General features: G+C 41.9%; 1 protein-coding gene across 3 annotated transcripts in view; it reads left to right on the top strand.

Annotated features, from left to right (window-relative positions):
* SYBU (syntabulin) overlaps window positions 1–26712 on the top strand; it is a 122549-nt gene that overhangs the window by 25456 nt on the left and 70381 nt on the right. The window contains exons 1-3 of one of the 3 annotated variants that reach the window (XM_066379365.1): window positions 18369–18475; window positions 22337–22417; window positions 24323–24524. In XM_066379365.1, the coding sequence (XP_066235462.1) occupies window positions 22394–22417; window positions 24323–24524 (226 nt within the window). In that variant the 5' untranslated portion in view covers window positions 18369–18475; window positions 22337–22393. Of the gene's footprint in view, window positions 1–18368; window positions 18476–22260; window positions 22418–24322; window positions 24525–26712 lie in introns of those variants that run through there. The other 2 variants (XM_066379367.1, XM_066379366.1) reach the window with 2 other exon arrangements.

Genomic DNA, 26712 nt, shown 5'->3' with positions numbered 1-26712 from the left:
AAAATTACTAATCACCTGTTGATTTAGCTTAATGTATTAAGTGATCATACTACATGTGTATTAGTCCTATTAATGATTACAGCAATACTAGTTGGACATTAAAATAAGGTAAACAGTTGCACAATACTTTCAGATTTAAACTCTGATTAGTGGTAGAAGTGCAGGACAACGTACAACCTGTTCAATATGGAATAGTACAGCAACACTAAACAAAAGCAATAGATACCATGGCTATTCCCTTGCAGGCAAAAGGGGTCAAGTTGCTGGAAAAGATAAGCTGGCTCAAAAAGAAGACTAGAAATAAGAGCAAAAAAGAGAACTTAAAATAAAAAGTGTGCTAGGGAGAAGGAGAAACAAAGATGAATTATAAAGGACCACCAGGAATATTTGAATTGTGATCAAAATGACTCCATGTAAAGCCAGTAATCAGGGCCAGGGCCACTATCACAGCAGCCCGGCCCTTGCAGGTTCGCATTGGATTCGGACAGTCAGCAAAGAAACAGCGGAGCCAAAAACTGATGGGCCATAGCCTTTAATCTAGCTAGCACCCGGCGGGCAAGTAAAAATACACACTGGGCTCCAAAACCCAGTCACATTCAGTGCTCACAAAGCTACTGATTTATCCGAGTTTCCTAGAATCAAAGGTTTCTAGCTCACCAGCCTTATTTCCCTCAGTTCCCCATCTTCTTCCTTATCCCAGATACAAACTCTGTACAAACTGGCATCTCACTCAGCACTCCGCCATCTTGGCTGCTTCTCCTGGCCTCCTCCACGTGGCCTCCTTTAGCTGCTGGCTCTACTCTCTCCGCTCTCTCATGCTAACCTCAGGAACCCAGCGGCAAGTTCCCGTTCTACCCCTATTTTATAGTGTAGCTTCACAACCTTTAATCCAATATACAAAATAGGGTAGTCTCTAATACAAAGTCACTTCTCTGAGGCATGATTGGATTGTACCGCCCTACAGCAAAAAGGGTGGGAAAGGCTTAATCCCAAAACCAAGCCCCAGGTTACAACGATCTCCAACACACATTAATATCACCTGGGCGACTGCCTCCTCGTGTTATCTTTAACAAAGTGAGCATAATACATTTTATCCGCCCAACACTCCATTAAAAAAAAAAAAAAAGCACTTCCATCAAATATTGGTTTGGTCATATGTTAAGTCTAAACTCATTCTTTTCAAAATTATCCACTCAGTGAGCAAATTCAGAAGCCTAATTGATTCATTACTATTATACACGCTGCATTGACTAATCAAAATTAGAATGCAAATAGTCCCTGATTTAGGATAATTTAACTTATTTTTTTTTCACTTTATGATGGTGCAAAAGCAACATACATTCAGGAGAAACCATACTTTGTGAATTTTGATCTTTTCCCAGGCTAGTGACTATCCTATGCCATTCTATCCTGTATTGTCCTTACCAAAGTCAGTCCTATCTCTGCCTCAATTCCTTTGTCTTTTTTTATATGCTTGACACCCCACCCCCACCCCAGGTTAGAGGAGTGAAGGAGACAGAAGAGACTGTATTTTATGCCTCATTATATTTCTGGTGCTGATATAATTCACTTCTTATTTGCAGAATCCCTCGTAGTGGCATGAAACGTTGTATTGAACAAAAGAGTAGCTGTTTTCTCTATTTCCATCTCAAAAATCAAGGGTGTATCAAGAACCTAAGTTTCCCTCAACTCAGGATACATATTATTTATGACTTTTTCTATATAATAAAATATTTTAATCCATTGACCGACGTGTGTATTTACAATCTGTGTACTATGTTTGGGGACAGGTGCTTCGGGAGGGTAAAGAGGATGTAAAATATATACATACTTCATTTGCCTTCAAGACTGAATAGGAAAGAGAACAGATTCTTAGAATACAAATGGAGAGTGAATGCTAAGTTCTGTGGTACACACACTCTAGTTCAGAAATGCAAATGGCAAATGAGCTCAAATAACCAAGGAAGTTCGCAAAAGGAAAACCAACTTTGGAGGTTATTAAAGCCAGCGGCGTGGTTTACATTGTGTTCTAATAAACATCAGAGAGCCCATGAAGATTTTTAAGGAAAGGGTCCACAAGATAAATCCTGTGGGAAGACTGGACTCATGTAGCTCAATCCAGAAATAGGTTAAAATAAGGGAAAGGCTGTGTAAAGGAAGACCAAGCGGAGACTGTTGACTTCAACCTAAGCCTACCCTGTCTCTATAGCAGCCAACATGCACCAAACCAGGAGCAGCTTTTGACGGGAGAACAGACAGAACTTGCTGACTAACTGAAACAGGAAATTAAAAGACGTGACTGAGATCATCAAAAATGACCCCAGGGTTTTGAGCACAGACAAAAATCATAAAAGCTAATGTTTTTGAGCATTTGTTCTGCACCAGACAGTGTTTTGTGTACATTGTGTGAATGTTTCTGTGTTTTATGATGCATTTATTGATGTAAATACTAATATTTTCTCATTTTATAAAAGGAAAATTTACAGAGGAAATGTACCTTGTCCAAAGTCACAGCTGAGCAGAAATTTTAATCCAGGTAGCCTAGATCCAAATCCCATGCTCTGAGCTTCTGTGCTATTCTCTGTTTCATGTCTTAAAGAAATAAGGGGGGCATAGAAACATTTGGGATGAGTTGCTAATTGGGGGAAAATAAAAAAATGATTATTTCTATTTGAAATAAAGTTCGAGTTTGGGACAACAGTATTTCCAAGTAGACAAGTCCAGGTGAAATTTGGGGATGAAGAACCTCAGGTTCAACAACATGGAGTTCTAAATTTAACAGTAAGCATCACAGAGAAACGGGAGGTTCTCAAAAGAACACAGCGAAGACATCAAAGATGGCAATTTTTCAAAGCTATTACTTCTTGGAAGCAATCAGTTGGATTAAGCATGCATATTGGTAGTTCATGTTCTTTGACCCCAGGCCAGTGTTCCACAAACATCACTGATCACTCACCTCTATTATAACACAATTTTTGAGCATACTTTAGTCTTATTCTCTACTCTTTTCACTTAATAATGCAGCTAAGAAAGAGTTCATACTGGGAGAAGAGGCAGGTCTGTCATTTTCAGATTTGTTTCTCTGTTCACGATGAACATGAACTTCAATCTGTAGTTTTTTTTATTTTATTTATTCATTTTAGAGAGGTAGGGAAGAGAGGGAGGGAGGGGTTGGGAGAGAGAGAGAGAGAGAGAAGGGTGGGGGAGGAGCAGGAAGCATCAACTCCCATATGTGCCTTGACCAGGCAAGCCCAGGGTTTTGAACCAGCGACCTCAGCATTCCAGGTCGATGCTTTATCCATTGGGCCATCACAGGTCAGGCCAATCTGTAATTCTTTTGCAGGGCAATTTTAAAAGCCAGTTCTGCATTTTTGTTGAATTAAAACTATTCTGTATAATCCAGGCATATGTATGTTGCACTCTGTTACAGCCCACTGTGCTTGACACCACTGTCGAAGCCTGCAGTACAGATCTTTCTCCTCCTCACTTTGTGTGCACAGGTGGCACCAGGCGTCTGATATAAAGGCTAAATCATGGCACTAGTTTCATTACATTTACTAAATACCATAATTTTTAATTTGCAAATTGCCACGTTAGCATTTCCTTTCCACACCCAATAATTTCTCTAGTTGTTCTCTACCCTGTCAGGGGAACTTCTCTGCACTTTGGAGACCACTGACTTTATCTTAACTCTCTCAAGGGTCAGAGGTCCTTCCTCAATACTCATATCCCAACATTCGCTGAGTTGTGTGAGATCACTGTTCCTGTACACTGTATGGTGTACGCACCTTTGTCCAGAACACACAGCCTTTTCCTTTGTAAATTAGTATCCTTATAGATTTAGTCTCCTCATGCAACGTCCTCACTTTCTTTTTGTTCTATTTTAGTTTTTTTTTTCCTTTTCATCCCTGTAGCGTCAGCCATCTCCTGTTTTACATTATAGTTCTTGAGATAAGATATCAAAAATTTCATAATCTGTCCAGAGTAAGCCACTATAGGCTTGTATGTGACACACTTATGTTCACTCCATGTGTCTAGAATATCCTTGATAATACCCAGAAATTCATGTCTTTGCCAGCTCCACTCACTGTGGAATGAATACCTCCTCTGTATTTGTCAAGAGTAGCAGTAGTATCAGAGTAAGATATGTACTCAGAAAAAATAATTTGGAGATTAGAGTCAAATGGTATGTCAAAAATATTTATTAATCCTTGTCAAATGAGTAGAACATATTAATTAGTGTCTTGTTTATTTTTATTTAGGCTATTGCATTTAACTTATTTTTAATTCCTATCTTTTCATATTAATCACTTGTTGTTTTCCTGCAGCTTGGATTAAAAATTTTCTTATGCTTATGCAGAGAGTGATCATAAAACAGTTACACAGACTGGCCACACTACACTTGGAAATGTATTCTCACTTGAGTCATAGAAAATAACTCTTAGCACAGATAAATGGTGAGTGTGAATATGTAGATATCAGACAACTGGGAACTCAAATTAGATTATTTGTGATAAGACATGATACTGACCTAATTTAGAAAGTTTGTTGTATTAAAATAACATAATTTTTACTAGGTGCTGATGGAAGCCATTTATTATTATTTTAAATGGGGAAAAAAATGAAAGAATTTATAAATAACTGTGAACCAACTTTCCTCCTTGACTACTAGGGAAAATGTATTCTACTTTTTGATTTGTAAACAAAAATATGGTTCTGGTTTTATTTTAAATTCAACATCAATGTGGAAAGATGTCTTTCTATATACTTCATCCTAAAAAGAAAATGACACCAAATTGATACCACCAGAAAATGACTGAGAATTAGGAATGGTTTTTGTTGGTCTTTTGTTTTGTTTTTTAGGTAAGAGAAGGGGAGATAGTGAGGCAGACTCCAACATGCACCCCAACAAGCTTCCACCAGACCACCTCATCTGGGGCTGATGCTTGAGTACTAAGCTATTTTTAGCACCTGAGGCTGATGTGCTCAGACCAACAGAGCTATCCGCAGTGCCTGGGGCCACATTCAAACCAATCAAGCCACTGGCTGTGGAAGGGGAAGAGGGAGAGAAGGAGAAGAGGGAGGTAGGGAGAAGTAGATAGTCGCTTCTCCTGTGTGCCCTGACCAGGAATTGATCCCTGAATGTCCCTACACCTTCATACACCAGGCCCCAATATTCTATCCACTGAGCCACCAGCCAGGGCCATAATTAGGTGTGTTTTATAGTCATTTCATCAAAACTGTCTAGTTAATTGGCTTATTGGCTGCTTGATTCATAAAAAATTTAGTTTGATATAGAAGTAAAACTAATTTTTCTGTTCTTTTCCATGCAGCATTTCGAGTTTTACATGACAAATGTAGTTAGGGTCTTCACGTGACTTAACACTTTTACAAAAACACCCACCTCTGTTTCTAATAACTAATTGTAAATACATATTTTTTTCTTTCTCATACTAACAAGTTCACTAGATTGCACCAATTATTTACAGGGAACTTCAAAGGAGCTTTAAGACTTGGAAAAGGAGACATCTAAGTTAAAACAGGAGTAGAAAGGGGTAACAGAATGACTTAGGGAGGGAAGAGTTAAAAGAATGACAGGCAGATGAAAAGGTCCTATGAATGGGGTTGTGCTTGGTAAGATTTATTGTTCTCTGTGTACAAAAGGGAAAAACCAAATCAGGTCACTGTAGAACAGAGTTTCTTTGTCAACACTGTGGAATTCCCCTTGGAAAAGGACAATATAAATACTTAGGCAGTGAGACCTGTGGTGGCGCAGTGGATAAAGCATCGACCTGGAAATGCTGAGGTCGCCGGTTCGAAACCCTGGGCTTGCCTGGTCAAGGCACATATGGGAGTTGATGCTTCCAGCTCCTCCCCTCCTTCTCTTTCTCTCTCTCTCCCTCTCTATCTCTCTCTCTCCCTTTCTCTCTCCTCTCTAAAATGAATTAAATAAATAAATAAATAAATACTTAGGCAGTGAAATGCAACGAAGAACTGTCAGCTTTGAAAAGTTTCTACACCAGTCACATTGGAGAACTTCACTTGAGTAGTCATGAATGGAACCGTAGGTGTTGAGGCAACCGAGAAGCAACCGATTGCCGAGTTGTTTGTTATTGCCTACACAGTGGACAAACTGGAGATTCTCTCTACTGAACTCTCTCTCATAGCCCAATTTGACTTTCGTCCTGGAGTAGACTTGGGGCAAGACTACCTTTCTGAAAGTAAATATAAGGCCACCCACATCACTGGAAATGTCGTCAAACATAATCTATGATCACTGTTCAGCAAACCGGGTACTTTCCATCCTTAGTAATGGGTCTGAAAACACAAGCACTGGTGGCTGCAAAATGAAGTCCACAGTCTGTGTGGGTAAGATAGCTTTGCCAAAGGTTAAATTACTGAGTTTAAAAGAGGCCAGGCAGGTGAATGCAGAAGGTTTGAGGAATATAACTCTTAACACAACCTCGGAGCTTGGAGTGGATGTAAATGACAAGCATATTGCTTTAATGGGTACCAGCATTCACTCTAATCTCCAAATAAGAAAGAAGCTTCTGACCCAATCAAGTAAGAAATGCCGTAATTTCTATACCTTGTCATTCAATACTATTGACATTTTTACTACACTTAGATTTTTCTTTATAACTAACAACAAACAGCCCTCTTTTATGTGAATTAACGGAGTTTGTGGAGGACCATTTGGCAACACTGAAGAAAGCAGATGGAACACACTGGTTATAGCCTAAAATAGGACAGGCAAAGCCCTCCTGCATATGGTTCCATGTTGTGCTTCATTCTGAAATCATGGTCAGTGAGCAAATCACAAGTCCAGTTTCCAAGTAAGGGTGTTAACCAGCCTAAAATTTGTTCTACGTCTTGTACTCATCGTTGAAACATTAGACCTACTCTCCAAATGGCATTGTCTCCCAGGACGACAGTGCATTTGGCTTCTTGCCATACCATTTCTCGAGAAGTGCTACTGTGCTCTCAAAAGGATGAAGAAAGGGATCTCGTTTGGTACACTCGGTGATTTACTGGCGAGGACGGAAAGAAACCCAAAGATAACAGCTTCCAGTAGGATCAGCCTAAAATGGGGGATAGCATTGTGATTAAACGTTTTAGAGGGAGAGTCCTCATTTAGACTAATGCAGTTCAAAACTGTGGGTATCACATTTTGGGGATCTCCAGAAGGAAGATGCATTCCAGGGTTTAAAATTATTGGCTATAAAAATACGGCCACCAAATAAACAAGCCTTAAGAGAAGAGGCAGTCAGACACCGTGAAATGCTGATGAGTCCCTGTGAAGAGCGGCTATGGTTAAATCACACGTGCGTGCTCGCTCTCCCTTGGGCCAGAGAATGGGAGCGCTCAAAGGCTGCCGACTGAAAAGCTCTCTAGACAAGAAATTTGGCAGGAAAGCTGAATAACTACAAAGAAAAATTCCCAAATATTTATCATATGATTTGTATTCTGCAGTCATTTCCCGTTTCAATGGCAACAGTGGAAAGGATGAAACCAGGTTGCAGGAATAGAAAACTTAAGAAAGGGCTTGAATATCTAATGCACAATTTTGTGGAGGGCCCAAAGCCAAGAGTTCACCGGGACAGACCTTTTTCTTTTCATTAAAGCTCACCAGAACAGACAGATTACCTTCTGGCAAAATGTCATCAGAAACTTCAGTTTTGCAGGAGAATCATATTCCTTCTGATAAAAACGAAATAAAATTTTCTGCTTGACCCCCCCCCCCATAAATCACCACCCTTGCTGACTATCTTTGCAAATTATGGAGAAGTGGCTGTTCTGTTGTAAAGTGTAAAAATAGAGCTATTACGGAAAAATAAAATGAAGACGTGAATACATTTCCTACCATTAAGGGGCTGTTGTGTGTCTGTTTAGTTTTTAATGTTTATAGAAACAGCAGTGTTCTGTAGAAAGGGAATTCAAGGGATTCAGGCCAAAGGAAAAAAGACTGGCTGGATTTTCACTTGATCACATTTCTTAATTATAAAGAAAAAAAAAATAGAGCATTTGTTCTGTATTAATAAATAGGATTCTTTTGTCATGTTTATTTCTCTTTTGGTTCTTGATTTATCTTAAAATAGAGTTTAAAGCTAGAAATTGAAGTATTAGTATATGAGTCATGCCATTACCCTATAAGTAAATGATCATATTTTATTTTGTTATTTAAAAATTTCCCAAAAGAGTCTGTCCTGTGGTGGCACAGTGGATCAGACTGTGACCTGGAATGCTGAGGTCACCGGTTCAAAACCCTGGGAGTTGATGCTTCCTGCTCCTCCCCCCATATCTCTCTCTCTCTCTCTCTCTCTCTCTCTCTCTCCTCTAAAAATGAATAAATAAATAAAATTTTTAAAAAATTCCCAAAAGAACGCTCATGGTTTAATATTCGGGTGAAGTTCATCATTCTATCCTTATGCTAACTGATCTATAATGGACCAAACTCTACTTACTGCTTCATGCAAAGACACAAAGTAAAATTTAAAAATCACACCTGTTCCTACTATCAACGCAAACTACTTAAAATTTCTCCCAATATTTACCTGAGTTCTTGGTACATAGCAAAGAAAAGTTTAATTAATATTTTTTGAAATATGAAATTACTTATTCATAAAAAGCCAGAAATTCACAGGGTAAAATTTGCAACAGTAAAGGTATAACTGTGTAAGGCAATTTAGGTGAGTATTACAGAAACTTACTTGTATCAGCACCATGGTGTTTAGCAATAAGTAATCTTCATATTTTCAAACAGTATTTTCAGATGTTCATTATTTCATCATTAAAAATCAAAACTAAAAACAGAAGATTCTTAATAATTTTATTTTTTATTTACTGATTTTAGAGAGAGAAAGAAAACAATGATTTGTTGTTCCACTCATTTATGTTGTTCCACTGGTTTATTCTTGCATGTGCCCTGACTGGGGTTTGAGCCCACAACCTTGGCTTGTTGGGAGGATGTTCTAACCAACAGAGCTACCTGGCCAGGGCTGATTCTTAATTCTATATTTATTTCCGATTTGCCACATTTCACAGTCCTTCTCTATAGAAGTATTTCTTAATATAGAACTCTGTGGAGAGGACTACTAACATTAGAGTAGGCAGAAAAAAAATTGAGTAATTTATATGCAAAAATTACAGGTGTTTTCTAAAGTTTTAATGAACTCACACTTTTGTACTTAATATCTCAAGCATTAGGAAATTGGCTGCTCTCAAGTATATTTAAAAAGATTTTGTGCAATTGGTCCTTCTACCCAGAGTCTGTTCAGAGAGAGGCTTTATGTTCCTAAGGAGCCAAGCACATCAGGGAGAAAAAAATGTTAGCACAGAATAAATAATGTTCTAACTTTTTTATGACAGTGTAAGAATGGACCAATGCCTTTGTTATGTGATTTGCATATGCAGCCTCTTTAAAAAAGTTTTTATTATTTTTTTTTACTTTCAATGTTTCTTCTCTTAGAAAAAAATAATATGTAAAAATAGCTTACATGTAGAAAGATAAAAAATGTATGTAACCAGAAAAAAATTAAAAATTCCTGAAATCTCAATAAAAAGTAGATTTTGTATTGTTGGGTTTGTAATATTTTCTTGCCCAAGTAACTAGTCATTATAAATCATAAGTTTTGAAATAAATCTACCTAAATCATATATACATTTGAAAAAGTTGCATTTTTCTGAGTTTATTATAACATTTAAAAACATAGCAATGCAATCTAAGAATATTTAGAATTGTAAATGAGTGTCTTTAAAAAACAAATTCTCATCTAGATTTGTTATTGAGCAGTTCTTTTATGTGCCTTGACGGGGGATTGAACTGGCAACTTTTGCACTTTGGGATAATGTTCTAATCAACTGAACTATCCAACCAGAGCTAGATTTGTTTTTTATTTTAATGCTAAACATCTAATAAGTTATAGGACAATATAGGAGGAAAATCTATAAAAAGAAATCATGAAAATACTTTTTAATTTTATTCTGTTCCTTTTTTATAATAAACTTATTGGGATGACTTTGGTTAATAAGATTATATAAATTTCAAATGTAGAATTCTATGATCTGTAAAACTTGATTTTACTTTCCTTAGTATATATAATTTTATAATGTTTTTGTGACACATGATCATATATTACATCAGGGTCCCCAAACTTTTAACACAGGGGGCCAATTCACTGTCCCTCAGACCGTTTGAGGGCTGGAATATAAAAAAAACTATGAACAAATCCCCATGCACACTGCACATATCTTATTTTAAAGTAAAAAACCAAAACGGGAACAAATACAATATTTAAAATAAAGAACAAGTAAATTTAAATCAACAAACTGACCAGTATTTCAATGGGAACTATGCTCCTCTCACTGACCACCAATGAAAGAGGTGCCCCTTCCGGAAGTGCTGCGAGGGCCAGATAAATGGCCTCTGAGGGCCGCATATGGCCCGTGGGCCATAGTTTGGGGACCCCTGTATTACATTGTGTATCCACAACCCAAAGTCAAATCGTCTTCCATTACCATATATTTGGTCCGCTTTACACCCTCCCCTTTACAGCCCTCACAACCTTCCCACCCTCCTTCCCTCTGGTTGTTGTCTGTGTCTGTGACTTCAGTTTTATATCCCATGTACGAGTGAAATTATACAGTTCTTAACTTCTTCTGATTTATTTCCCTTTGCATAATATTCTCAAGGTCCATCTACGTTGTTGCAAATGGCAGTATTTCATCTTTTCTGCAGATACACAATGCAGTATACAGGTATACTTTTTCAAAGAGAATTCTTTGAATTTTCACTCAAAAGAAATAAGTCCATTAAAATGATGAAGCTAAATTAATATTTTATAATAAATAGGATGAAATGTATGCATTTTCTCTGACAGAAGCTTTTCAATTTACACCAATTTGGAAGTTATTATTTTACTTGATCATGAAAATATTTTTTAAAGTGCTCTTTAATTCATGCAAGCCCAAAAGCTAATATAGCTTCCATGTTCATTATATTTTCAACATGGTTTTATCTTTCTGTGACATTATATACATATGTAGTTTCAGCAGAAAATATTTTCAAAGCCAGAAATCATTCTCTCCTATTTCACACTCAAGACCAAAGTAAATTCCATGATTGTTAACAAATCAAATTGTCTTAGAGGACATTAGGAACTGGACTTTGGTGATGGGAGATGGTTTAATGTTTGTGAAGGTCAAAGGGAGAATGTTCTATGTAAAGGGAACAATATTTGTGAAGGTCAAAGAGAAAGTGCAAGGATTAGATCATGAGGGATCTTATTAGTATATGAACTTGATCTTGAAGGCAGTGGTGAGCATTAGAGCATTTCAGGTGGGGTGTAGGGTGGGGGTGATTTGTACTTTAAAGAGATCGTTCTGGCTTCTGTTTAAAATGTATGAAGGAGGCAAGTCTATAGACCAGGTTAGAAATCCAGGCAGGAAGAGGTGGATTGAGACATATGCACATTTTAAAGATAAATAAGCAGTAGACTAGATTGGACTGAGGTTCCAATTAGTTGTAAATGTGAGGGAGAAAGGAGATTTAAGAATACCACCCAGGCCTGACCAGGTGGTGGCGCAGTGGATAGAGCGTCGGACTGGGATGCGGAAGGACCCAGGTTTGAGACCCCGAAGTCGCCAGCTTGAGCGCGGGCTCATCTGGCTTGAGCAAAGAGCTCACCAGCTTGGACCCAAGGTCGCTGGCTCCAGCAGGGGGTTACTCGGTCTGCTGAGGGCCCACGGTCAAGGCACATGTGAGAAAGCAATCAATGAACAACTAAGAAGTCGCAACGCGCAACAAGAAACTGATGATTGATGCTTCTCATCTCTCTGTTCCTGTCTGTCTGTCCCTGTTTATCTCTGCCTCTGTAAAAAAAAAAAAAAAAAAAAAAAGAATACCACCCAGGTTCCAGGATCCACATGATGACAGCATCTATTAATCTAGGAAAGACAAGAATGTCAGCTTTTAGAAGTATGATGAATTCCATTTGGAATGCAGCGAGTGTGTGTGCCTTGTGGGATATAAAGCCGAAGTATCCAGATGCATTATGGAACAGAGATGTGGAATTATGGAATGTATATGGAAGAGCTGCCTATAAATAGTAATTGAAGCAGTTGAAAAGAAAGACACTACTTGGGGAGGAAGTCAGGATGAAAACACAGGAGGGTCAGGGCTAAAAAACCAAGGGACACCAACATGTAAGGAATGGCCTGAAGGGATACTAGGAAGGAAAGAACAGGAGGGCTGAGTTACAGAAGGAAGGCAGTTTTTAAAAATGTGGCAGTGTTTATGCCAAAGGCACATGAGCGATCAAGATTGGGTTAAAAACTAGCTGTTACATTAAATCACATAGAGAGCCTTGGTGACTGGGTAAGAGTTGTTTAGTAGAGTGGTGGGTATGTGTAGTTGAGTGGAGTGGGCAGGGAGAGAGTGAAATGTGAATAGGGACTCTTCTTCAGAAGTTTGGTGATGAATGGGGAGAAACAGCTGGGTCGTACTAGAAAGATGCGAGAGTTGAAGATATCATTTGTTTCATTAGGAAAGACTTCAGCATATTGAATCCTGACATGAAGTGTCTGATAGGAAAGTAGGTTAAAGTTATCAAAAAAGAAATAATAGCTAATGATAACAGCTTGCACCTAGTCAGTGCTTAATATATACTAGGTGCTCTTCCAAGTTTATGTGTATTAAATCCTCTGATGCTTACAGTAACCGTATGAGGTAGGTACTGTAATCATTCCACTTTACAGATAAGAAAATAGTAGCCTTGTGAGTTAGAAGGACTAACTGATGGAATGACTTAAGAGGTGGGAAAGGGTGGAATCCAAAGCCTAGGGGAAAGGAATTACCCTTGAACAGAAGAGGAACAACTTCCATTCTGAAGGGTAGAGGTAGGTGAATTTATAGATTTTAGAGGCCTGAAATTGAGAGAATTCCTTTAGTAGTTTCTGTGTGTGTCAATCAGTAGATAGAGGTATCTACAGAGCATGAATGTAGAGGTGGAGGTTGGTAGGTTTGGAATGTGGAGAAGGTTTCAAATAGACCTGGAGGAGAGCAGGAGGAAAGGCTGACTGCGCAGCATAAACTGATTGCTGGTAGCACTGAGGCCCCACCTCAGTTAGAGAGCAGGTGCGAGCAGTGGCATTCACCAGCAGGGCGGCGGAGTTTCCACCTGTGCTCGGCTTCAGGCCAGCGGAGAGGTAACGCTCTTTAAACTACCCAAGAAAGATCCAGCAGTCTCGGCTGTAAGTCCACCATGAAGACGCAGAAGACCTTGCAGGCAAACCAAACAGGTAAAGGACTGTGGGGAAGGGCAGAGGTAGCGGGAGAGGTGTAGATCCATTTGATACGCACAGATTTGTGCCTTCTTCAGAAGTTGAGTATAATTATATCAAATAAGTCAAGTAAACAGGAAATGGATTCTGTCCAAAGATAAAAAAAAAAAAAAAAAAAAAAAAAGATCTTGGTAAAATGGTATACCAAGGGAACTATCTGTACATTTTTGTTTTTCTATCAACCTAAATCTGCTCCAAAAAAAGTTTATTAACTCAAAAAATTATACCTGTGAATAGATAAGATAGAGACTATCTGAATGTGACTTACCAGAGGACTTATAAATACTGTATGATTTATCTTGCTTGTCTACAGTGGCTCAGCAAGTAAAGAAAAACACAGATATCAGAGCACCTGCCCAATATCCCACCTCTCTAAATATATATCATGTTCATAGTAAGTGATATGTGTCCTTAAACTTTGAACATGTTCTGAAAGTTTGAATAAAAGCAATGTTAAGATTTGTTTGAAGACTTCATTGCCAACCGAGACTTTACCGGCCAGAAGAAAAATTCACTAATAAACCAGTAGGTGGCAGTATAACAAAATGTTCTGGAAATTTAAAATAATATTGCTAATTAACAAAATGCTGGTTGAGGTACTAGGTTCTATGCTTGATGCTGTGTTAGGTAATCTAAACTCTGTGAAAAAATGCCTTTCTCCAGAAGGTTTCAGTCAGACAACAAAGATTCAAGGGAAACCTAAACCTTCTCTCCTCATCAATCTATTGCGGACTTATTGAGGGGGGACCACTTTGTAAAACATATGATTGTCTAACCACTGAAACTAATACAAAATAATATTGAATGTAAACCGTGATTGAAAAATAAAATTAAAAAATATATTGTGGACCAGTATGTAGAGCAGCACAAGTTGCTCAAAATGCAAGGAGATTTTGGTGTGGGGGATGGAGAAGAAGAAAGAGTGTGGGGGGTGGAAGGGGAGAGAGAAAGAAACTCTGAAGGAGCCAAAATTACAATAGAACCTATTTATCCTTCAAAATTCATCTCAAAACTCACCCCTGGAAGCCTCAGATCCCACTCTAATTCAGTGAGAAACTGCCAAGCGCCCAGGACATTCATCAGTACGGTATTAACAGTGAGCAGCATAACAGCTGACGGCCGTGCCCACACCTCCATTAGACTCTGAGGTGCGTGAGGACAGGAAGCACTGTTCATCTTTGAATACTCTGGAACAAGAGCCTGATCCAGTGCCTGGCTCAGAACAGGAATAAAGTAAACATTGGTGAATGAATGAATAAATGAATGAATGAGTGAGTGAATGAATGAATGAATGAATAAGTATTTTGCCATTTATCATGCCTTTTATCTTTGGGAAGGAAAGTCCTGTCAACATCTTTTCTAATAAGAAATTCAGTTTCTTTATAACTCATAAGTCATCTGAGAAAAACTTATAGTTTCTCTTTAATAAAATTAGAAATCTCACCCTGGCCAGGTGGCTCAGTAAACAAAGTGTCATCCTGGCACACCAAGGTCACTGGTTCAATCCCTGGTCAGGGCACATACAAGTAGCAGTCAGTAATTACACAACTAAATGGAACAACTAAGTGGAACAAAGAGCTGATGCTTCTCCCTCCCCACCCCACTCTCAATCGATGGAAAATTTTTTAGAAAATTAGTTGAAAATCTTTAGGAAGAAGAGAATGTGAAATAGCAAACAGGAGGCAGCAATGGTGGTTGATCTTGAGGGGAAAAGAACATACATTAAGTTCTAACCATGCGCCAGACATAATAGGTAGGCTATGTGTGTATTCTTAGCTCATCCTTACATCAGTATTATGAACTAATTACTATTATTAAGCCCATTTTACAGGTGAGAAAGTGAGGATCAGAGAAGTCAGTTTGCTCAAAGACATTAACTGGTGCAGACTGAGCTTTCTTCTTCCTTCTCTCCTTCCCTCCCTCCCTCCCTCTCTCTCTCCCTCCCTCTCTCCCTCCCTTCCTTCCTTTCTCCCCCCCTCACCCTGCCTCTAACATACAGTTATCACATCCTGAGTCTAGAGGGATGCTGAGTGAATCTTTCAGAGTCCCTAATCTGGGCTACCTGCTCTATACCCACAACGTCTAAGAAGAGTCTTAGCCTTCATTCCTCGCCTTCTCTCTAGAGAGCTACCTACCTTCTGGGCTCAGGAAGCTTTCAGCTGCCCTGTCCTTCTCATACTTTCTGGTCTCTTGGGAAAGGAAGGTGCTTTTCTCTCAATCTTAAATAACTTCCCTAAATCGTAGTCAGAAAGAGGTAAAATAAATAAATAAATAAATAAATAAATAAATAAAGGCTCACCAGGCCTATGGCACTTGAGAATCCATGTCCTTTAGTAAACTACATTTTTTCATCACAGATCGCTTTGCAGACATCACAAAACTCGTTGCACTTTCCTGCTCTCCCCTGAGTCAGCATTGCATCATGCAAGCCAGTAGCTGGGCTCCAAATAGAAAGGGGCGCAGATGGTTTTCTACCAGCTTCTGAGTTGAGGTCATTTCTCCAGCCTTGAATTTACTAATTCTCCACCATATTACTGGCAGCTTTTCCTGATACTTTTGGCTGGCTCAGTTGCCACCAGGGCCAGGGACATGGGAAGCTACCCTTGAGCTTCAGAGTTTCCATAGCAACCCCAACATTTCGTCAGCAGTGGAAAGGAGGACCGGGAGGCTCCTATCCCAGCTTAGTGCCCACCCAGAGGACAAACAGGTGGTACCTTCTGGGTAAACAGTGGGCATGGGAGCCTACCACAGCCACCGGACTCAGCCAGATGTGATGGGGTCCAGAGCCACCAAATGCTGTATGTCACTTAGAATTTTGTTCTCATTTTAACAGTGCTGCATTGAAGGATAAGCCTGAAAAATTCACGAAAAACCTAACAGAAGGAGTGTGGATAATTGATGTTAGGGCAGTGAAATGACAAGTAATATTTTTTCTTTTAATTTCCAAAATGTTGATGATGCAGTTTTAGTTAAAGTTATCTTTTTTATGAAGTGACTTTTTTTCTTTTTGATTAACCAGCATTCTATAAATAGCTAGGAAGGACACATGAATAGACAAAACAACATAGGCCAGATTCCCAAATTCTGCATTTATTTTCCGACAGATTTTTCTGCACTGAATTGGAAAATAGCTGCAACAACATCGAAAGGGCTTTATTTACTAGGTCACAAAATTTCAGGTGGTGAAGGAAATGGCTCACAGGAATTTCCTGCGAAGTAGAAATAAAGTAGCAACCAAAACTGTTTTCAGTTCTATAAATGCAGAGGTAACCTCCACCCCACCCCCACCCCAACCCCACCCTCATCAGTCTCTCCAGCTGGCAAGGTGCATCTAGGTTTCCCCTGGGCTCCAGTAGCTGCCATTATAGAAATTAGCCTCTAGGGGCACTGTGCTCCATTTTGCAATAGGTAACTGCTCTTGTCCTTGTACCAGTGGTAGTCAACCTGGTCTCTACCGCCCACTAGTGGGCGTTCCAGCCTTCATGGTGGACGGTAGCCGAGCAACCAAAGTATAAATAAAAAGATAGATTTAACAATAGTAAGTTGTTTTATAAAGATTTAATCTGCCAAACTTAGCAAAAATCCGACATAAAGTACTTGGTAAGTAATTATTATTATATGCTTTAACTTGCTGTAACTCTGCTTTATAAATTTTATAAAGTACAGTTACTTCCCTACTTTATAAATCACTATCACTGTGTAACCGGTGGGCGGTTAGAAAATTTTACTACTAACAGAGATACAAAAGTGGGCGGTAGGTATAAAAAGGTTGACTACCCCTGTTAGACAATCTCAAAGTCCTCACCTCTCTCTCTCTCCATATTTTAGAAGAAATAAAAGCAATATATATATATATATATATTTTTTTTTTTTTAGAAATTCAAAGGCACACTAACCAGAAATCTTAAGGGATAATAAGTACATAATCGTGGAAATAAAGTGATACAATGGAGAGCAGATCTTTTATTTTCATGTAACTCAAATCTAGTCACAGGTCTGCTTTCTGGGAATCCAGATTATAAATTTCTTGTCTCAACCTAGGCTGCTGTGGTTGCTGAGTGAATCTTTCAGAGCCCCTAATCTGGGCTACCTGCTCTACACCCACAACGTCTAAGAAGAGTCTTAGCCTTCATTCCTTGCCTTCTCTCTAGAGAGCTACCTACCTTCTGGGTTCAGGAAGCTTTCAGCTGCCCTGTCCTTCTCATACTTTCTGGTCTCTTGGTCTCTTGGGAAAGGAAGGTGCTTTTCTCTCAAGCTCAGAATTCAGCCTCCAGATTTAGTCCTTCCTATGCCAATTTACAGATAGCATTCTTTGCCCTTTCTGTGAGTCTGTAAGACCCACCTATCTGCCTGTCTTGTCCCAGCAGTTGAAGCATTTCATTAGGTAAATGTCAGGAGTCAGTCTCTCTCGCCTGGATGGCATCCTTTACACTCATACTTTCCAGAGCATCTTAATTTCAGTCATTCTTATCTACTGTCCCAGTAAATCAACATCTATTTATTCAACCATGTGTCCCCATTTTGTTCAATATGACCACCATACTCGTGTCTTCAGTTAGTCTCTTCCCCTATTCTCACAAATGGACAAAAGACCACAAAAGTAGAACCTCTGTCTCCTCACCTCACGTGGACTTGCCTTTAATTCCAGTTCTTCATCTGAGAGATGCCTCTGCCTGAAAACTCAATTGCAGAGCAGAGATAATTGCTTCAGGTTCCCACTCCCCTTTCTACCCTTGCTATTCTCTGGGCCCCCTCAGCAGGGAATGGTTTGTGGAATTCTACTCATTAAAGTTTTACAATATCAAAATCCTTTAACCACTTAGTAACAATAACATACATACAGTAAGAGGAGGAGGGTTGATCACTCACACAAGCTCTTAAGGGAAAACAGGCAGCTCTTTCCCTGGTAAGAAAAATATGGGTCTACACACCACCACAGACATTCCCAGGATGCCCCAGTTTCTTCTCTTCATGACGTGATCTAAAGCACGTCAGCTGCTCCTTGTTGCTGTGCAGATCACCCAACATCAGGTCCCTGAGACAGACGGCAGCGCTTGCTTGCACAGCCGACAGGCTTAGGAGATGGTGCTTTATCAGCCCTGACTGAGTCCCAGAAGACCCCCCGCATACTCAGGTGAGCTGTGAGGAAGAGTGGATGTGGGGACCAGGATGTGTCCTGATTGTAAGGTGCAGATGTTTTCTCTGTGGCAGTGATTTGTATTGTTTTTGCTGGGAAGTTTGCAGTCTGGTTGGGGGTGGGGATTCTTATTCATAAAACCTATTCTTTTCACTTACCTGGTTTCAGAGAGTGGCCACATACACCTCACAAGGATTTTTGTGAGGCTCAAATAAAATTGTATGTGTGAAAGAGCCCAAAAAATATAAAGTTGTGGCCAAATGAAATGTATGAATCAGTTAATTACAAATTCCACATAAACAAACAATCAATTTATACATGATTTGGAGGCATAATTACATGGACACATTTCTTTTCCCCCAATCTGCCATACCCTGTTTCTTCCCAGGCCTGGGCAGGCGTGTTGTTGATAATCTTGAAGGGTTCTAGTCTCCTTAAAGCAGCTGATATTTTCTAAAAACCAGCATGACATTCAAAAGAAAAACCACAAGATTACAAGACCATACCAGAAAATAAGTATGTCAGTAGAAACTGAAAATGATGCATGAAAATATTTAAAGCAGATGAAGGATGAATATACTGTATTACATTATATCTCTTTGGTGATTTAATTCAAACATTGTAAGACGTTTCTCTTAATGACATGAGAATGAAATCTAAGGCAACATAGATACTATCATTTGTAAAACTTGCCTTTTAGAACAGTGGAAAAACAGGCTTGGGTTCCAAAAGTACAGAGCTGAGAGGCATTTGAACACTAAATCATCAGCCTTTCCCTCCGCAGGGTTGCTATGGTGACAACAGGGAGCCTCTCATTGCACAACCTCTCACTGCCTGCACTTCTGCAGTAAAAGCTTTCACTGAACACATGTTGGATTTTTTTAGGCACACCCCATCATCAAATACAAAGACATAATGGAGGCAGCTTTCCCTGAGTCATTTTCAGAACAGAAGTTGTGTCTATGTTCTTTATTCTGTACTTACGGATGAGCCCCTTATGCAGTTATAGAAGTTGCTCAGTCATCCATTTATTCATTCATTTGACTATCACATATTGTGTGCCTACTGTGTGGCAAGACCTGTACTAGGCATAGCCTGTGATCCCTGGTGAAGACAGACAGATAGATAGGGAATTCTGATACAAAAGCATAACAGCTCTCCTGGGGTAAATGAAATACAGCTGTCCTGGAAGTATGTAAGGGAGAATTGGATGCTTCTTGGGGGTTTAGGGGAGGTTTACTGGAAGAAGCTGTCTCTAAAATGAAAGTTACTGTATGTTAGGAGGTGAGGAGGATGGTGGAGTGCAAGAGATGCTCTAGACAAAGGGACCAGCATGTGCAACAGTTTAGAGGAAAAGAGGGCTGATACCTCCAGAGAATGAAAAATTTTACAGTTGGAGGGGTATCCATTTGTGGAGGGAGGGGCTTAGTGAAGGAGGAAAGGAAGGGGGCAAGATACCTGGCAGGAGAGAGAAGAGTGGCAAGAAATGAGATCAGAGAGGCAAACAAGGCTAGACTATAAAAAGCGTTTTGCCATTAAGGAGTTGGAACATTATTTGGAGGTTATCTGGAAAATCATTAATAGGTTTTAATGAAGAAGCATGTCTTGCTTTGGCCTTTCAGAACGGCCTTGTGGAAAACTGAAAAACTGGTGAGGAAGGAATAAAAGACAAAATTGGAAGCAAGACAACTTTAGTTAGACCACTATGCAATGATCCAGAACATTTGTGGTTGAGGATTTAAATGAAGATATGCAGTTGATTAGTAGACAGAAGTAATTCAATTCGAGACATTATTACTAGGGTAGCATGGAGATCACGGTGGTTTCTGCTCTCTGGGGACCACAGGAGGAAGAAGTAGTCAAGAATGACTCTGAGGTTCTGAACTAGTTCAGTGGAGGCTGTTCCAGGTATTAGACCCCCAAACTCAATTCTCAGTTCTCAGTAGGCAGCTTAGAAGAACCTTGTGACCTTAACAGTTCATTCCTATTGAACAGTATATGTCCTCGGGCTCATAATTTTGGAGATAATAAACTGTAGGAATCATCATGGACCATCACTTTTCTGAAGTCCATGTCTGAGACAGCTATGGCTATAGAAACTATTATTTAATCACCCCTTACCCCCAAATGAGGAATTCTAAGATTACCAATCTCACTGTTTAATAGATCTAAGTTGACTGAAAAGGTGTGAAGATTTATGAAGTAAAGTTTCTTTGGAGCTATAGGAAAAAGGCAAATAGATTCCACCAATCCTCTGATTTCATTTCTCTAGATTCATAGTACATTTGTAGACTTGACAGTTGAGAACTGAGAAAAAAAGAGCTGTTTGGAGCACAAATGGGGATATCAGATAGTGAGATATGATGTTTATGGATCATAGTCCTCCCGTGTAGAACAGACACTTGGGGATAAGGATCAGGCTGTTCCCCACACACATTGCTACCTATAATACTCTCCAATTCTGCATAAAGAGCATCTAAGTTATTATGTATGTTGAGTTCCATCACCAGATAAGATTTAAGCATACCAAGTGTAATAATAAATCAAGGCCCATGAGCCAGCTGATGGTCTCTATTCTAAGACTTCAGTTGGACAGGTTTTGGAGCTTATTTGAATAAAATTGTCTGCCTCGAATGATTTTTTCTGCCAGTCACGCAAGAGACCTCAGCACACACTGAATGGATGACCTGGAGGTGACTTAACCGCCCTTTGGAAAGTTCTGTTCCATCAGCTGGGTACAGCTCTTTTGTTTCCCTCATCTACTCCTTACAGCTACCCTTTGAGGTAAATATTATTGTCCCTCAATTTCACGAGGATAAACTGCAAGTTCAAAAAGGTCAAGGTTCAGATGCCATTCTTTCAGAATTGGGCAAGAAGTTTAGGCATGAAAGTACTCAGCTGGCAGGGAATGGACTAGTGCCTTGCACCGGCTTTCTGAGTTCAAGTGCAGTGCTCCTCCTAGCGCGTGTGCCCGGCGGGGCTCACTCCCGCACAGCTGAGAGCAGAACTGCAGAAAAGGCTACTCGCCTGCTTTGCAGCCTGGCTCCCCTCGCGCTGTTTGCCTGCGGCCCTGTGTGGCCCACCCGAGGACCTTCTAATGCAAATCCCCCGAGGGGAATCGCGGCCTTGGAGATCCCCAAACCCAGATGCTGTGTCAGCCCTGCAGCACTGGCTTGGCGGGGGTCCGGGTGGAGGGGGCCACCCAGTCTCTTTCGGGCGAGGTAACGGTGGGAAGTTGTATGTTGACTTGGAGAGGGCAGGGAGGTGCCGCGAGGGGAAAAAAACTTTCCCCTTCTCCATCCATGTTGGCTGTCAGTGATGTCGCAGCTTTTCTCAGCTCCTGCGTCCGACGTGTACAGCCTTCCAACCGGATTCCCGGTGTCCAAAAGAATGTCGGTCACCACCCAGATGCAGATACTCGGAGTCCGCCCGCCCCCTCCGGGTCCGGCTCCGCAGGGGGGGCGGGGGACGCGCGGCACAGGGGGGACTTGCCAGGGGCGAGATCGGGCGGACGGGTACCCCGGGCGCGGAGGGCAGATACTCGGAGTCCGCCCGCCCCCTCCGGGTCCGGCTCCGCGGAGAGGGGGGGACGCGCGGAACAGGGAGGACTGGCCAGGGGCGGACGGGTACCCCGGGCGCGGAGGCTGCGCCGGGGCCGCAGGTGAGGGAGGCTGGGGGGGAGGGGGCGGTGCCGGGCGGCCGGAGGCACCACGTGTCCGGCCGGGGCGGGGCGGGGCGGCGGGCGCGCCCTCGGAGCCCGCGCGAACCGCGCAGTGGCGGCGGCGCGGCGGCCCCGCAGCGGACGCCCTCGGCTCCCCGCCCCCGCTCAGCTGCGTCTCCTCTCCCCGGTGCGAGCAGGTGCCTCCTCCCGGACGGCGACAGCGGCGGCGCGAGGAGCGGGCTGGCAGCAGCGCCATGGGACCCCTCCGAGAGTCTAAGGTAAGGAGGGCACGTCGTGCGGGCGCGGGTGGCAGCGCCCCTGGGCGCCGGCCGGAGAGGGGAGCCGGGCGCTCCGGGGAGGAGCGGCCAGGTGCGAGCGGCAGGGGTGGCGTGTAGAGTCAGGATAAACCGGGCAAAGGGGCCGACGATGGGGCGGCAGAGGGCGTTTGCTTGGGTGGTGACATGGGTAGGGGGTACCGGAGGAACAAACTTGGGGGTTGACAGAAGCATGAAAAAGATCCCCTTTGGTGGGTTAATCCCATCTCCCGAAATTGGGGGTTTGGGATCTAGCTCTCGGTTGACGATCTGTGCATGTGATGTGCTTAAAAACCATTTGATTTACTGGTGAGTGAGAAATAAGAACTCGGAGCATGTCAGCGAGCCAGCATTGGCCCAGGGTCTGCAGTGTAGCTCGGCGGAGTGGCTGACGGGTGGTACTTGCTGGGGGACTGATGTGCGGAGCGCGTCCAGAGGCCGGGTGTCCAGAGGCCGGGTGTCCAGAGGCTGGGTGTCCAGAGGCCGGGTGTCCAGAGGCCGGGTGTCCAGAGGCGGGGCGTCCAGAGGCCGGGTGTCCAGAGGCCGGGCGTCCAGAGGCCGGGCGTCCAGAGGCCAGGTGTCCAGGTGCTGGGTGCGGCTCTCGCCCCTGGCCAGGCTGGGGGCCGAGCGACCTCAGGCGTTCCCGCGGCGGGGCTTCCCCTGCAGTTCCCGCACTGTGCGGGCCCCCAGGGGTGTTTACTCTGGCAGCCGCCCTTCAGGGTAAGCAGCGTGGAAAGGAGCGAGAGGTCGTGTTTCGAAACAGTGTTTGTTACTAATCCAAAACCCGTCTTCAGTGGCAGAGGTTGGAGGGAGCAGTGGGTTTTTTTGCAAAGAGCTCCTCCTAGGAATCCATTTTAATCAGGCAGAGTGGTGGGGACTCGGAATAGCCCTGGATGCCGGGCCCAGTCTGCTGCTGGGTGACGGGCGGCGGCGGCTGAGCATCTTTACTTACCTCTTTCAGCCTCACTTTCCTCATCTGTAAATAGGGGCATAAATCAGCGTTCCTTTCTGTAGCCTCGGTTATAAAGATCAAATGAGATCATGGTTGGGGAGGCACTTTAAAATTGGCAAAACATTGCCAAGATATTACTTTTTTATGCATTTAAAAAAAAAAAAAAAAAAACCAAGGCACGACCCTCTGTATTTAATACCGTGTTTTTAAGAAGAGACAGAAAAATCTCTTCTCATGGGTATCCTGTAAGGAAAACAAAAGCTAAAATGATGTAAAAGGTGGAGCCATCTTACTGGGTATTGGATTTTTGTTTGCTTTTCTGTTGGCAACTAGCCTTGTGTACCAGGATATTAATGAATAATTAAGATCCTGGCCGGAGGAGGAGGGTTTGGAAAGATAAGGCTGCATGATCTATCAGGAGAGAATTGTTCCAGGTTCAGGGGTCTACTTTGTGAGGAGATAGGAAAACAGAAGTCAAATTGTCACCGCTAAACCAGGGACGGCAGAATGGAAGTGTGGAGGAAATCAAGGAGTGTGCTGAGAGGAATAAAAAACCTTTGAGACAGCAGAAAGCTTGGATGCGACAGAAAAGCCAGACTGGGGAGGTGAGTCAGAATGGCACGCGTGTGTAGAGTGGGCCTCCTGCCAGCCGTGGGAGAGTGTGTGGTTGTGTGTGTGTGCGCGTGCACGCACATGCACTCACACCCTTGCTCAAGTGTGTGCTCTTCAGTAGAGTGGAAGGGTTAGCTCAGTGGAAGAGTTTAGGATTCATTTCAGCAACTGAGATAAGGACTGCTCGGTGAAGATTCAGTATTCAGAAATGTGATTTCTTAGTAACTGAGCCCAGGAGGAACAGACTGGAGTTGAGAGGGGGAAACAAGTTTCCTTCTGTTTTCTTTCTGATGTCCAATTTTGAGAAGGAGCAGAGAGTGCACCACGAGAAGGAGCTTGCCCGAAGCCGAATTCCCCGGTTGATTCTTCGGCCCCATGGGCCCCAGCAACAGCACAAAGTGTCCCCAGCCTCCGAGTCTCCCTTCTCTGAGGAAGAGAGCAGAGAGTTCAACCACAGCAGCTCTGGGCGCTCAGCGAGGACCATCAGCAGCAACAGCTTCTGTTCAGGTACAGTATGAAGTGTGTGCATCACAGGGACCTGGGCTGCACCCCTAAAGAGCCTAGAACTATATGTTTGTTGTTAGGATGAATTGTCTGCTGTACCTTTTTGGCCGTTTGACTTACCAGTACAGCGGCTTCCTGTGGTTCAGCCCAGTGGAATTTCATATCTGTTTTTATATGTTATTTTAGTTTATAATTTACAATGTAAATTCTAACTTCCTGGAAAACATAGTAGTTTGCATTTTATACTAAAAACCTTTATAAGCCTGTGGACTGCTATTTAGGGAATCCCGAAAGATTGAAGCCACTCCTAGATCGCAGAATCAGGGAGGTTGATATCCCAGGACTGGCCTTCGAAGTTTGATAGCGGGAAAGAGCACAGACTTTGTAATCTTCCATGGCCTGAACTGGATGGGACCCCTGGCTTTTTCACCACGCACAAGCTGTGGGACCTTGGGCAAATTGCTTAACTTCCATAAACCTCAGTTGTTACATCCACAAAATGGGATGATAGTACCTACCTTATAGAATTGCTGTGAGGTTGAATGAGACCACATACCTAACTGTGCTCCTAACTCAGTGCCTGGCTTATAGAGGTACTTAACAAATGATGTTTCTTCGTATGGCAATCTAGAGATGTCAGTTTGGGCACATGATTTAAGGAAGTTTCCTTAAAGTTCTGAGCAGATTTGGTAAAAGTACAAATCTCTTCATAGCTTTGAAGGTGCCACCATTCTCCCTTGACAGAGCCTCTTATTCTTACTCACTGAAACACATGACAGAGAAGGACTTGAATTCTTTGGGAAGTATTAGGGATTTGGATTAAAATGAAAGAGTGACTGTCTTATGATTAATGGTGGATAATTTTTAGAACTTATTTAAAGAAAATGTAATGTGAAAATTAACCCATTATGAGAAGGAACGTGTGAATCAAGATGCTGTGATTAATACCTTAATTTAGCAGGATATGCTATTTCGTTATATTTATTATTGGTAAACTACATTTTTCAGGAATTTTTTAAATGCGACTTTGGATCTATTATACACTTTCACAAAAGTCTTCCACCCATAAATTATATATAAATACTGTGCTGCCTATTTTTTTAAAACATTTTTTCAAAACGTTATATTTTAACATTTATTGCTGTTGGAATGATATGAATGTAGTCTAAAATGGAAACCCACTGATGGTTTACTTAGTAAGGAAGAGAGCTGACGAGTAGGAGCAGTTACGGTCCTTGGAAACTGGAGTCATATTTGCAGAATGCAATGCAGTGAGCTTTCGCTCCGCGTGGAGCTCAGGAACGAGTCTGGCTGAGTGGGGATGAACCCAGGGGACGTCATTTCAAACTGACATGGCTTTGTTTACAGAACTCAGTTACACATTTATTACCGATATTCTCTCTACATAACCACTTTTTCTGTAACTACCTTCCAGGTGGGCAGTGTTATCAGGAAAAAAAAAATGAAAAGAAAAAGTTGGTCAAAACCACAGAAAAACTCCAAATATATATTTGGCAAACCAATAAAATTCTTACTTTGGGTCATGAATCACTCTCTCCAAGAGCCTTCCTTGGATGAGCACTCCTCCCAGGAGATCTGTCTCCCACTAAGGCCATAATGCTGTACATGAAAATCGGAAGTAGGTATTGATCCTCCTGCCATTAACTAGCTGAGAATTGAGTGGCAGAAGCACCTAATGGATGGGTGTCTATAAACCTGCCTTTCCGTCTTTAGGTCTTTAGCCCTGCATCCCGTCTCCTGACGGGATCCCCGCACCTTGTTCCTCAGCCTCATCCTCCCGTGTGGGCAACTCCCCACAGTTGGGGTTGGTGCCTTTTCCTTCCTGCAGAGCCCTGACAAACCACACTAGGACTCTGAGCGCTGTGCTGACTGAAGTGGACAGGTGCAAGGCCTTTGGGGGCGTGTTAATGATGCTTCAGGAGGTCAGTCCGTGGATGAGAAATAAATGGGTTGGTACTGTGGGGAACATTAAAGCTGCAGGCAGTGCCAGAGAATATGTCAAACAGTCCAACCAGCAGGGGGAAATAGCTGGTTTTTAATCCATCCACTTTAACACTAAGGCCAGAATATGTGCTGGTCGCTTCATCGTGGCAGTTAAGTCAGAGACCAGGGTGCATGCAAACATTACAAAATCCATCCTCCGCTAGAATGAAACTACAGTTATTTAGAA

This window comes from Saccopteryx leptura, chromosome 3 (assembly GCF_036850995.1).
Source record: "Saccopteryx leptura isolate mSacLep1 chromosome 3, mSacLep1_pri_phased_curated, whole genome shotgun sequence".
Lineage (NCBI taxonomy): Eukaryota > Metazoa > Chordata > Mammalia > Chiroptera > Emballonuridae > Saccopteryx > Saccopteryx leptura.
The sequence above is the reverse complement of the archived record's forward strand: the minus strand, read 5'-3'. Positions and strand labels throughout refer to the sequence as shown.